General features: G+C 51.6%; 2 protein-coding genes and 1 long non-coding RNA gene across 4 annotated transcripts in view; 2 read left to right on the forward strand and 1 right to left on the reverse strand.

Annotated features, from left to right (window-relative positions):
- GARRE1 (granule associated Rac and RHOG effector 1) overlaps positions 1–2,893 on the forward strand; it is a gene marked incomplete at its 5' end in the record, with an annotated part of 50,720 nt that extends 47,827 nt beyond the window's left edge. Inside the window, one exon of the mRNA XM_082366474.1 lies at positions 307–2,893. Coding sequence (XP_082222600.1) covers positions 307–615 — 309 coding nt within the window. The 3' untranslated portion in view covers positions 616–2,893. The remainder of the gene's footprint in view (positions 1–306) is intronic.
- Positions 1,484–9,698, reverse strand: LOC309616229. Of its 2 annotated transcripts, none has more exons than XR_014237370.1 (2): positions 5,922–9,698; positions 1,484–4,983 (listed from the first exon to the last, which is right to left on the reverse strand). It is a non-coding gene; the product is annotated as an uncharacterized lncRNA (long non-coding RNA). The 2 variants fall into 2 exon arrangements; XR_014237371.1 differs by lacking the exon at positions 5,922–9,698 and adding an exon at positions 5,559–5,898.
- Positions 9,699–9,792: 94 nt separating this feature from the next.
- The window catches only part of GPI (glucose-6-phosphate isomerase), a 28,221-nt gene continuing 25,407 nt past the window's right edge, over positions 9,793–12,606 (forward strand). The window contains exons 1-3 of the mRNA XM_082366515.1: positions 9,793–10,003; positions 10,983–11,073; positions 11,409–11,477. Of these exons, the coding sequence (XP_082222641.1) occupies positions 9,882–10,003; positions 10,983–11,073; positions 11,409–11,477 (282 nt within the window). The 5' untranslated portion in view covers positions 9,793–9,881. The remainder of the gene's footprint in view (positions 10,004–10,982; positions 11,074–11,408; positions 11,478–12,606) is intronic.

The following is a 12,606-nucleotide window of genomic DNA, read 5'->3' on the forward strand; positions in this document are numbered from 1 at the left end:
CTAACATGATAGCCATTAGCTACATGTGGCTACTTAAATTTAAATTACTGAAATATAAAGAAAGATGGAGTGCTTCAGTTGCACTGGCCATGTGCAGTGAGCAGCTACTGTACTGGATGGCGCAGACAGAGAACATTTCTGTCTGAAATGTTGCGAGTTCTGTTAGACGTGCTGCTCCAGAACTGTGGGGAGGGCTGGGGCTCTCACCCTGTTTCCTCAGTGGGAATAAGGACCAGAGATCTGGGGAGGTGGGAAAAGATGATCAGTTGCCAGAAATGCCACTAAGAACCCTCTTCTGTCTCTCAGGATAACAAAACCAAAACGTGGCCACCCAAAGCCCCCTGGCAACACCCTTCCCCGCTACCCAGCACCCTGCCTGGCCCAAGTGCACCACTCTATGCAGTCGCCAGCCCTGGCAGCCAGTGGAATGACACCATGCAGATGCTGCAGTCCCCAGTGTGGGCCGCCACCAGCGACTGCAGCGCCGCCTCCTTCACCTACGTGCAGACCCCGCCGCAGCCCGCACCCCCACCAGCACACAAGGCAGCGCCCAAGGGCTTCAAGGCCTTCCCCGGGAAGGCTGAGCGCAGGCCGGCCTACTTGCCCCAGTACTGACCCAGGACCAGCCTGCCTGCCTGCTCAGAGCTGTTGGGGCCAGTGTCCCCACCCCAGGGCTGACTAGCTGGCACCAGCCCCCCAGAGGACCAGTGCACCCCTGTCCCAGGCAGGGATCCTTGGGGATGGGGATGGTTGGCAACTCCAAGCCTTTAAGGCCTGGCTTCTCAAAAGTTTGGAGGCATCAGACGCCCGGAGGGCCAGCTGAAGATGGAGTTTTCTGACCCTCCTCAGGGAGATGCTGGGGGATCTTCGAGTTTAATAAGCACCTCTGGTGATTCTGATGCAGGTGGGCCACAGGCCACACTTTGAGAAACACAGCTCTCTTAAGTTTGTAGTCCCACTGTGTGTGTTGGGAAGGCATCAGGCCTGAAGGCTGAGAGCAAAACTGACCATTCTTCTGAAACCCTCCCCTCCCCCCTCCTTAACACATTGAGTGATGACCACACACCAATCACTGTATTTTATAGCTATTTTTCATATAGGTTTTTAGTTAAAACATCTCCTGCCTAAAATGCATTGAATATTTTAAGATAACAAATAGAGTGGCTGGAGGTTTGTTCAACACTATCTTTATTTAAGCTTATACGAACTGGGCAAAGTATAGAATATTTGTGATCAGAAGCAATCACCTGGGTTTTCTGTAGGTGGACAGCCCCTTGCCACCCCACAGCAGCACCCAGGGGGTGCAGCCTCTACCAGATTTACAAAAACAGGATCATAAAACATGTTGGAGGCACAGCCCTGATGGTGCGTGGAGATGAGCCAGCTGGTTGCTGTCCGGTGCGGGATGAAGCTACACCTTCGGCCCTCAGGCCCTTCCACACGTGGCCAGAGCTTCGACACAGTCTCAGAACGTGGAGGTGTGGTCAGGGGCTGCAGAGAGACACTTGAAATTGCAGTAACATTGTGAGCTGGCTCAAGACAAACCAATTAGGATGTAGATAGGAATTAATTTAAAAGTTTTTTCTTTGAAAAAAAAACCTCATTTTCAGTTAACGTGCTATTAAATAGATACCATCCTGTGGATTTAGGGATATTTTTCCAGCCAGAATGGATCCAGAAGAATTGAATGGTGCTTAAATTGAGAAATAATAAATATATCTATATAGACTAGGCATACCCCACTGTATATTAATTGAGGTTACAGAAGTTCTTTATATAAAACTTATTTAAATTTTTCATATTTCATCTTTGAAAAAGTCTAATTGAGAAAAATCCATAATATTTTCTGGTATGAAAGTTTGACAGTATTAATATTTTTTTTATATTTTCTTAAATCATTAAACCATTTTAATATATGTTAACTACTAATAAATGGTTTATTCTTTCTAACTCCATATAAGCTTTTCCAGCAAAGATTGTAATAACACAGTTATGTTCTCATTTTTCTATGGATATAAGTAAATTTATATTTAAAAATACCAAAAAGAATATATATATGTACGTATACACACTAATTATAGAGGACCCTTAGGGTGTCTGAGCCCAGCCATCTGAATTTTTAGTACTGTGTTGCCAGGCTGTTTCCAGGCCTCGGGTGTTGTCTTTTGTGCTGCGTGCGGATCCCACTGCTACGTGTACTCATGATTCTTTCACCGTGGGTTCTGAACAGTCACCTCACCATGTTTACAGAGAACTATTTTGTACATAGACTTTTCAGGCACGTGCTTTGCGCCAACCCTGCGTGGCTCTTGTCTGTGTTAGCTGTCACAGTGTGTGCACTAATCTCTGTTGAAGTTGTCCGTGGCTGTTTTACTTGTAAGGTATTCTATATCCTTCAGTAATGTGTCTACAGTACCCTGTGTTTCAAGTTCTGTTATACTGAAGTACTCTTGTTTTAATAGTGCCTCCCCAAAGACCTCATCCTGGACAGAGGTCAGTCCTTGATGCTCCAGCGCAGGTGACGTCAACATTGCTAATTGTCACTTTCCAATCTGTTTTTCTCAAGTAAGGAAGACATTTTGTGATTGCATCTCCATGGGCTATGAGACTGTGTGAAGCTGTTTGTGTGGTCTCCTTGTAGGTGCTGTGTTCTCAGCACCGCCTTGCTCTGAACACTGGTAATTCCAGGTGCTGCGCTCGGCAGAGGGGTCTCGCCAAAGCGCATGTGTGTGCATGTGTGAGTGTGTGTGTCCTTTGTGTGGCCGGGCGTGGCTGCGTTGCTCGTGTGACTAGTTACAACGCTTCCAAACTGGAACTCTACATTTTGTATCTTACTTTTAAAGCTCCTATAAGTAAAATAACTATCGGCTTTATTAAAATATACATTTAATAATTTTTGTATCTCTGTTGAAAATGAACTGCAGCAGATACCATGTCAGCAGCCCTGTCTGGTTCATTACTTTGAAAAGCTGCACCCGAGTAGGTTTAGGTCGGCCTGTCCTCTGATTCTGAGCCCTTGCAAGGGTAATACCACTGGGGGTATTAGGATGAGCTGGGGTGGGTGGGCAGAAAGCAGGACAACCTACCACACCTCTCCTGTTAGCTTCCCGAAGGCCAAAGCTGGAAGAGGCCTCTGTGTGGGCAGAGCCAATGTCGTGGTGAAGGAGGTCACCTGGAAGGATGCAGGCTCTCTCCTTCGGTTGTGATCTGCCAACACACACATTCCACCAAACATGGGCGCTTGTGAGCTGCCCAGCCAGCCTTTCCAAGGAGCAGATGCAGGGATGAGGTCTCCCCCAGTTCTGCCTGGGACCCACTGTGTGGCAGACAGACCCTACCTCACAGGGGCAAGAAGGACTAGTCTCACTGAATGATGCCATCCTGCTAATGGAGAAGGAAAGATGGCAAAATGGGAACCACAAAAGGCGGGTGGGTTACAGGGGAATTTCAGTTCATTTTCATTTACAGCAAGACAGCATTTGATTGAAACTTTTCTCATAAACTTAGGATAATGGAGTAAGTGAGCGTTAATATATAACCTACCCGTACAAGTACCACTCAGGCTTCTTTCTGCTGAGATGCCTAAAAGCTGAGCATGAGGACTTAGTCCTAGAGCCTTCTAAGTGCACCTCAGGACAAGGCTGCTTAGGAACAGCCATGTGGCATGGGTATGCTAAGGAAGACACTGGAAGTTCATATTAAAATGCTAGACAGAAAAACACATTTTATTCAAACGTGTTCCTATTGAACACTAGTACCTGCTGCTGCTCCCTGACTTCTGATTCACAACAGTGGTGGAGACAGGAGTCCCGTAGCCTCAGCTCCATGCCAGGTGGGTGGGGATGGAAGCAGGACAGATGTTCACTGGAGCCCCAAGAAGGTCCTTGGAGGCTTTGGCTCAGCCGAGAAATGGAGGATGACACACAGGTAGGTGAGGTCCTTATGAGGACGGTGCCCCTCCTTTTCCACCTGGGGGATGCTGGAAGAGTGGGGCATCCAGCTCTAGGAGCGTAGCTGAAACACTGCATTCCAACCATGGTGCTGTGAAAGGACGTTCCTCTGTGCTCTGTGTGACCCCTCTTGTGATCTGCTTCCTGATCTGGTGACAGCTCCTCAATTACCAAAAAGCCATGTATGTGGACAACATGACTGTCAGGCTCCCAACCATATGTGCGTGGGAGTCTGAGGAACCTCCAGGGACAGGCTCCTGGAAGTAACACAAACAGCTGGCCTTATGATTCCACAGGGGTCTGCTGGCTGGGCACAGGCCTCTGCTTGTCTGTGAGGGGGACTGGATGTGGCTTATATTGGGACTGAGTTGGGGATGTGGACCTAGGTGAGGAGGAAGGATTGCTTCAGGAGTGTCATTCATTTCAACATTTACTGTTGTCACCTAGGGGCGAGGCCCTTGCTAGGATGGGAGCCAGGGCTGCATAGAAGATGCAGTCTGTGACCGTAAAACTCAGTGTTTTAGGGAAGACAACCCCCTCTTTCCCAATCTTGGTAAGAGGTGCCACTATTCATCCACCCAGCGCTCAGGCAGAAATCCTAGAAGACATTCTTGATCATCTTTACTCTCCTCACTCACTTAAGCAGCAAGTCCTACAAGTGCATCTGCAAGCACATTTAAATTCCACCACGTTCTTATATCTCCATTGCCATCAACCTGGTCCTCCCCTAGCTCCTGCCTTTCCTTCTCAGGCCCCAGGGTGTCCCGTACACCCCTGCTACCTCACGGAAGCCTCACACCCCCACCCACCTGCCTGGGCCTCTCCAGTTCTCTTGGGCCAGAGCCCAGCCTCCACCCAGCTTTGTTTTTCACTACAGCACTTAGCACTCCGCTGGAATGTGTGTTGGTATGTGTCTCTCTCACCTGAACCAAGCCTTCAGTAGAGCAAGGAGCGAGTCTCGTTCATGGCGACATGTGCAGGGTGCAGAACAGCTCGAAGCAACTCAAGACAAGCCAGACGAAACGAGGTGTTGCTAAGGCCAGAGGCAAATTATAATACAGCGCAAAAAATAGAACTAGACTTAAAATAAATCCGTTCTCACGTCGGGCTGAAAGAATACACTATGACCAGTGTTTGTACTAGAGCTGCAAGAAGGGACTGACGCTAGGAGCTGCGGGTAGGGCTCTGTAGCTCAACTAAGTACAGAGTTTTCTCTTCTGCTGGAAACCCTTGCCCACGTGCGGTGGGGAAATTCTTTTTAAAAACCTAACAGTGGATTCAAAGGGAAAAGTCTGTGGCGACATCGCGAAGCGACAGTACTCGGCCGAATAGGCGAACAGCACGAAGCACGCAGCACGAGCTCCGAGCCTCCTGGGGGCGCTAACTCCCGCGTCCTCGGGTCTCCTAGTCTGCGCACGCGCAGTCCGCCCCAACCCGGAGTATGCGCACTTGTGCGCACACGTCCATCCCAGACGTGCGGGCAGAGGCGTCTGCTACTTCCGCGGACTGCCCTCCGCTTCCGTCCCGGCGCGGGGACATGCGCATACTTGCACCCCCGGACGTGCGAGCCCACACGCAGACGCGTGCGCACCTCCGCCCCCGCACTACCTGAGCTGATCTCGCTTTCCCTGCGCATAGACGCATGCGCGCCGCACCTCCGGAGAGTGGAGCCAGTGACAGGAGATCCCCGTATCTCTGGCGAACCGCAATTTCTTGCCCTTTCCTGGTCAGCGTGACTCAGCACCCTCGGTGGGTGCGCTTCCCCGGAGCGGCTCGCGAAAATCCATCGGCGTGTATCGCTCCACACCCGACCTCCTTCAGACTCCGGCCGTCGCCCTGTCCCCGAACCTCCCTTTGCCCTTGTCCTGGTGATCCCCTGGTCTCCAGGTCCTGCCTGACCCCTGTCCAGCGGCCCTGAATTGAGGCCTGACTTAAGTCTACCCTTCAACCCACTCCTCTCCCGGGTCATACCATTTTGCTGAGGGCACTTGAAGGTGCCTGACTGACTGGAGCAGTCTGTTGAACTTTCTGAGCCAGGTTTTCTTTCGGTTGTGATTGTCAGCCCTTGGCCTGGGCGCAGATAACCCTCCGAGAGCTTCACTTCCCCTGGATTCTGAACCCTTTACTGTGCGGTTTGCAGACAGGGCTTAGCACAGCATGTGGTGCCCATTGTGGTGACGGTGGTAGAAAACACGTTCAACGTTTGTCAACATAAAATTACCTTAAGTTACTATTTTTCCAAATTACAGACCCCACTCCACTCCCCAAATGTGGTTAGAGAGGCCACCCAACACTCCAATGTCTGATCCCTTCCACACACTGCACCTTTCCTGGTGGGTTTCTCCCTACTGCCCTACACAGATCCTTAGATCCACTCCAAGGGGACCAGTGTTAATCCAGTGGTTGTATTCTCCTACCTCTGTCTTTGCCCATGCTGCTGTCCTTTCCGTTGGAGATGTCATTCTTGGCCATTTCCACTTGTAAAATTCTACCCTGTCAATCAGATTTAATATCACAAAGGCCTACTTGATGTTAAAACAGAACTGGGATAATGGGGAGGGCAGGGATTGCCTGCTCCTCCACTTTCCCTGTACCTTCTTCCCAAGGCTGAAGAGTCAGGAAGTGGCAAGCAGGACAGGGTTGTGATTAAGGACAGGGCTCAGGAATGGGGCAACCTTGAGTTAATTCTCTACTTAGTAGCAGAATGGCTATTTTCAGATTTCTTAACCTGTCTTAAATGGGGAGGACAACAGGATATCCCTCATGGGGCTGCTATGAAGGTTATGTGGGAGAGAATTTAGCACAGAGCTCTGCACACAGTAAACTGGTGGGAGTAGTAAAGTATCCATGTTAGTAGTTGGATGATGAATGGCTTGCCTTTGAGCTACTCCTTTTTTGCATTTTCTCTCCTTAGCTACTGTGAGTTATGGTCCTCCAGATAGGAACCTAGTTTTCTGCTAACATAGAAAATCCACATAACTGGAATTTTTTTTTTAATTGAAAAACTCTATAGTTTTTAATTAATTTATTTACTTATTTATTTTTGGCTGCGTTGGATCTTTGTTGCTGCAGGCGGGCCTTCTCTAGTTGCGGCGAGTGGGGGCTACTCTTTGTTGTGGTGCACGGGCTTCTCATTGCGGTGGCTTCTCTTGTTGCGGAGCACAGGCTCTAGGAGCGCGGGCTTCAGTAGTTGTGGCTCGCGGGCTTTAGAGCACAGGCTCAGTAGTTGTGGCGCACAGGCTTAGTTGCTCTGCAGCGTGTAGGATCTTCCCAGACCAGGGCTCGAACCCGTGTCCCCTGCATTGGCAGGCGGATTCTTAACCACTGCACCACCAGGGAAGCCCAAGTCCCTGGAATTTCAAAGTACAATGTTAAAATATTATGGGGAAATCTGAGAATATCTGGGAAATCTGGAATAGTTGAAGCTACTGGGAATCAGAGAGGCCAAACTGCTGGAGGTGTACATTATAGAGTGTTAAAAAGAAGATGAAACCTTCAAAAAGGTAATCATCGGAGGCCTCACCTCCTGCCTCTTTAGTACCCAAGCTGCTCCTATGGGTTTTGGGTGGATGAGAGAGGACACTGGGGAGGACGGTGTGGCAGTGGGCAGGTGAACACCCATAACATTTTTGGAAACACTTGGAGTTGTAAATGACAGCTCAGCTCAGAACAACATCAACACTAAGGGAAATCACTGATTCGATTCGTGTTCCAGCTGCAGACAGAGGTGACCTGGCCCCAGGAACTTGGGCCCTATGAGGTTCACCCTGACATCTCTCTGGAGGTCACACTCTCCATTGTTTTCCTTGAGACCAGGGACTGAACCTCGGGTCTGTCCTTTTTGAAAGGCAGCTTAACACTACAGAAAACTGAGTTTCTCCTGCTGGCTTTGGGTCCCAGGAAAGAACCCTGTTTGGCGGGCTTAGGTCATGCGTTCATCTCTGATGCAATCAGGGAGGCAGAGGAAGAAACCTAAGGGTGAGAGGTAGTGGTTTCAGACAAAGACAACAGATGAACAGATGTCCACTGTGATCACCAAAAAGAGCCTAGTAGAAAAAGGGAGTCAGTGGCTACTGCTGGGCTAGAGTCATCTGAGGAATCACAGGGCAAGTGGATGATGGGGTAATGGCTACTGAGACTGGCCTTCCTATTGGATGAAGTTCTGTTCTGAAACACAGGATCGAGGGGTGGGAGTGCTGTTCTGTGCAGTCAGCTGCTTGGGTGGGAAACTCTGGAATGTTTCTCAGAAACTCTAGTAGACCAGATGCTGTTCAGCAACTGTCAGGGTTGTGCTGGGTATGGGAAGCCGAGTTAAATCTCAGAGTTGACAGTTGACCCAAAACTCTGGCTAAATAAGGGCCTTGTGGACAGGGCTGTTCCCTGCAAAGTCCTGTGACCATTCATTTCTTCAGTCTTTGGCCGCTCTCTTTTTTCCTTCTTTATCTTTAGGAACTCAAATAATTCTGGGCTGAGAGAGAAAAGCCATCTGCAAGGCCAGAGGTGGCAGCGACTGCATGGAACTGAGAGGTGGGCCAGAGAAAGACCTAGGCCTGGGTCTGCAGCAGGACAGGGCACACTCCTAGATGGATGGCATTTCTGGGGGAACTGGGCGACAGAGAAGCTCAGTTTGAGTGCCCAGTTCTTGGACCTCTTCTCTCTGACTATATTTACTCCGTCTCACCCAGACTCTCATCTAGGCTCATGACTTCAAGTGCTACCTATTCACTCATGACTCCCAAGTTTTTCCTCTTGCTTGAACCGTCTCTCTTCATACTCCAGAGACGTGAACACCGAACTTAACACTTCCACTTAGATGTCTAATAGGTTTGGAAAACTTAATATGTCAAAATACAAGATGATGATCTTCCCCCTAAAACTTGTATTTCTCCAAGATGCAATGGCAATTCCATTTTTCCAGGAACTCGGGTAAAAAACTGGATGTCATCATTGACTGTTATTTTTCTTTCTCTTAATTCTTCACTCAATATATCTAGATCACCACAGCCAACTCCTGCTACCTTGACACCTTCATCCCTGGCCTGCATTATTGCTGTAGCGTCCTATCTGTTGTCCTTACTTTCATGCCTACTGAACTGTTGGTCTGATCCTTTGTAAAATACGTCCGATGATGTCCCTCCTTTGCTTAAACCTTTCAATGGCTTCCCATCTCTCTCGGAATAAAAAACAAAGTCCTCGCGATGACTTACTGCCTTCCTTCCCTCTGTAACCTCATCTTCTGTCACTCTCCCCTCATTGACTCCCCTCCAGCCACACTTGCCTCTTGCTGTTGCTGAAACATCTAAGCATGCTCTCCTCGGGAATTTTGCAGTTGCTCTTCCCTTTGCCTGAACACTTCTCCCCCAGATAGCCAATTGGCTTGCTTCCTCACCTTCTTCAGGCTTTTGCTCAAATGTCACCTCATGAGTGAGTTTTGCCTTGACCATTCTATTCAGAATTGCAACCCCTATTCCCAGCACCCTTTCCAGCTTTCCTTATCTCCGTAGCACTTACCAGCATCTGATATGCCGTATATTTTATTTGTCACCTACATAGCCGCAGCACCTGTAACATTGAAGTGTTGGAAGGAGTTGGGTTAAGTGGGTGAATGAACGAACTAATGAAGCAGGCCGGGGCTCTGCCTCTGTTCCTCAGTCACTTCCAGGCAGAGGTCGGCAAAGCAGCAGCCCAAGAGGCCGCCGGTGGCAAGGTGAGACGAGCTGAGGCCCCCGAGCCTCGGCTGCGGACCAGGTTGCCCCTCGGGCGCGGACCGCAGAGAGGAGGGCGGGGGCGGGGGCGGGGACGGGGCGGAGCGGAACCGGGGGCCTGCGCCATAAAGCTCGCTGCGCTCTCCTATTCTCCGCCTGCCGCGCGCTACCCGCCCAGCTTCCTCCTCCGTGCTTGTCCCAGTCCGTGTTCTCTGCCGCTCTCGCCATGGCCGCGCTCACCCAGAACCCGCAGTTCAAGAAGCTGCAGGCATGGTACCACGAGCACGGCTCTAAACTCAACTTGCGCCGCCTTTTCGAAGGAGACAAGGACCGCTTTAACCACTTCAGGTGCGCGCGCGGGGCCAGGGGCGGGGCGCGGACGTGCCGGACCCGGATGCGGCGCGCGGGGTCCGGCTGTGCAGGGCCTGGGTCGGGAGGGCTGGGCGGCGGTCCCCGGGGGCCCCCGGCTACGGATCTGGGCGCAGGCCAAGGCCGCGCTTCGTCCTTGACGCCTCCTTGAAGCAGGTTTCCGGGTGCTGGCCGGAGGTCTCGGGGCCCCGGCAGCTTCGTCATGAGGATTGGGCCTCTCTGCCGCTTCCCCTCCACGGGGACATTTCTCTCCCCTCCCCCTCCACCAGTCCCTGCCGTTTGAAGCAGCCCATCCTTCTGCGGTTGTGAGCAAGGGCCCTCGCCGACGCAGCAGGCCCAGAAGGGCTGCCCCCTTCCACTCGGTCCTGGCCGAGAGTGTGCTCGGAACCTTCTGCGGGGTGCGGTCAGGGTGGGACCGGCCCGGGGTATTTGCGGGGAGCCGCGATGGAAGGGTGGAGAGGTGGGGCCGTGATTCCTGCCCAGGAGGCTAGGTCCGGAGACCCATGAACGACCAGAAAAGGAGAAAATCTTGGGGGTCGGGAATGGTCACTGGCGCAGGGGTTCGGGAGGGGAGGTCTGTGGCTCCAGACTGGAAGTCCCTGATGGCCAGCCCTGTCATCTGGGTCCTTCCCTGAGTAAGTTGAGTCGCAGAGTGGAAGCTCTGGGAGGGAATGGTCACTCCCTGGCCTAGGCAGGGGCAGCGCACCCAGCTCTGTCTTCCCATCCCCCAGCTCAGTTTTAGCAGAGGAAAGGCTCCTCACCAGGGGTCTGCATCTTGCCCTGTGCTGCTGCTGCAGGTCAGCTTGGGGGGCGGACGGGTGACAGACGACACCACTGTGCCAGCTGGCCACCTGAGGCTTGTTTGGATTTGGCACAGGGAGGATTTTTTTTTTTGGAAGCATCTCTGGTCAGGGAGCAGGCTGGGGTGTGGTCAGCCGCTTCTGCCATCTTTCTGCAGCTTGAACCTCGACACCAACCATGGGCATATTCTGTTGGATTATTCCAAGAACCTTGTGACGGAGGCTGTGATGCAGATGCTGGTGGACCTGGTAATGTTCTGCTTGGGGAGGCTTGACCCCTGACCCACGGTGTTGAGGACGAGCTGGGCTACTGGCGTCCTCAGGTCCTTGAGCATCTTTACTTTCTCCTCTTAGTGGATCTCAGTAGTTGCCCCTGTGCCCGTGCCCCTGCCCCTGGCTCAGGTTCTGACCGGCATCCCAGGGGACTCAGTGCCTGATGTCTGAGCAGACCCTTCCCAGGCAGTGGGGGAGGGCACCAGTCTGCAGTCATTTGTCAGCCCCACCGGGGGCTGCACCAAGCCTTGTGCTTGGACTCTTGGTGGCCAACGTGGGTGGCACCAGGCCTCAGTGTATTCTCTTCTCAGGCCAAGTCCAGGGGTGTGGAGGCTGCCCGGGAACGCATGTTCAGTGGTGAGAAGATCAACTTCACCGAGGTGAGCAGGCAGACTCCGTATACCCTCCACAGCCTCTTCCTTCCCTTTGGGGTTCGTCTGACTGTTAGCAACATCACCCTGTGTCTGTACCCCTCCTCTTAGGCAATGCTTTTGCTTAACCAGGGGCCTGAAGGCCTATTTCCTCAAGCAAGTTGCACAGCCTTGGGGTGTGTCTTCCCCAAGGCTGCAGTCTAGGTCTGGTGAGCGTGGAATGGCTCCCGGTGTCTGCCTGCGGACAGCACCTCTCAAGGCTGCAGGGAGAGGGCTTCTCAAGGCATGCTCAGAGAAGTAGCTCTGATCCTTGCTACAAGTTTTGTTAGTGAAAAGAAGACTCATGTCAAAATCAACCTCCTCAGTGGGAGGAGTCAACAGGAAGCTGTGGCAAGGCCAGGCCTCGGCCACCCTGTGCCTGAATCGCTGTGGGACCCTGTAGGCATAAGAACCACTGAGCACTCAGGGTGTCATCCTCATGGTGTTATTATCCTCGTTTTATACATGAGGAACCTGTAACTCAGAGGTCAAGTCACTTATCCAGTGTCATTCTGTAAGTAGCAGAGCCACTATTCAAACACCCCTGTCTTTCACTCCTGGGCTAGGCTGAGAGACTGCAATCAAGGAGGGCTTCCTGGAATAGTCCATTTGTCTACAGAATGTGGCACAGGAGTGAGGTTGGGCAGGGTGAAGGCAGTGTGGCATGAAGCCCTCCACCTTAGCGAGCCTCTCCCTGCGTTGGAGTCCTGAGATCATCCCTTTCTGTCCCCCTGGAGTCTCAGACCTGTTTCTTTCAAGGACTCCTCTGCTGCCTCCAGCTTGATGGGACTGTTGCTCTCACTTGATAAGGCCAGCTGCCTGGAGCCTATCACAGACTTAGGGTCTGGTTTGGTTTCCAGTAGTGGGTGTGATGGTATGCTTGGTGAGGGAAGCTTGAGTTGCCTGTTTTGCTCCACTTCCAAAGGGCCAGGGACACTTTTCAAAAGGCGCCAACAAACACCGTGTACTTTAACCAGGAAGATGAGACTGGGCTTCATGAGCCTTGGTCCTCTGTAGCCATTCATTGCTTGTCTCTGACCTGTGTTGTTACCAGTCTGCCTTTGCTCACTCTGTTCAGCGTTCCTTGACTATTCACGCC

Source organism: Balaenoptera borealis (genome assembly GCF_965194805.1).
Source record: "Balaenoptera borealis genome assembly, chromosome: 19".
NCBI classification, from domain to species: Eukaryota; Metazoa; Chordata; class Mammalia; order Artiodactyla; family Balaenopteridae; genus Balaenoptera; species Balaenoptera borealis.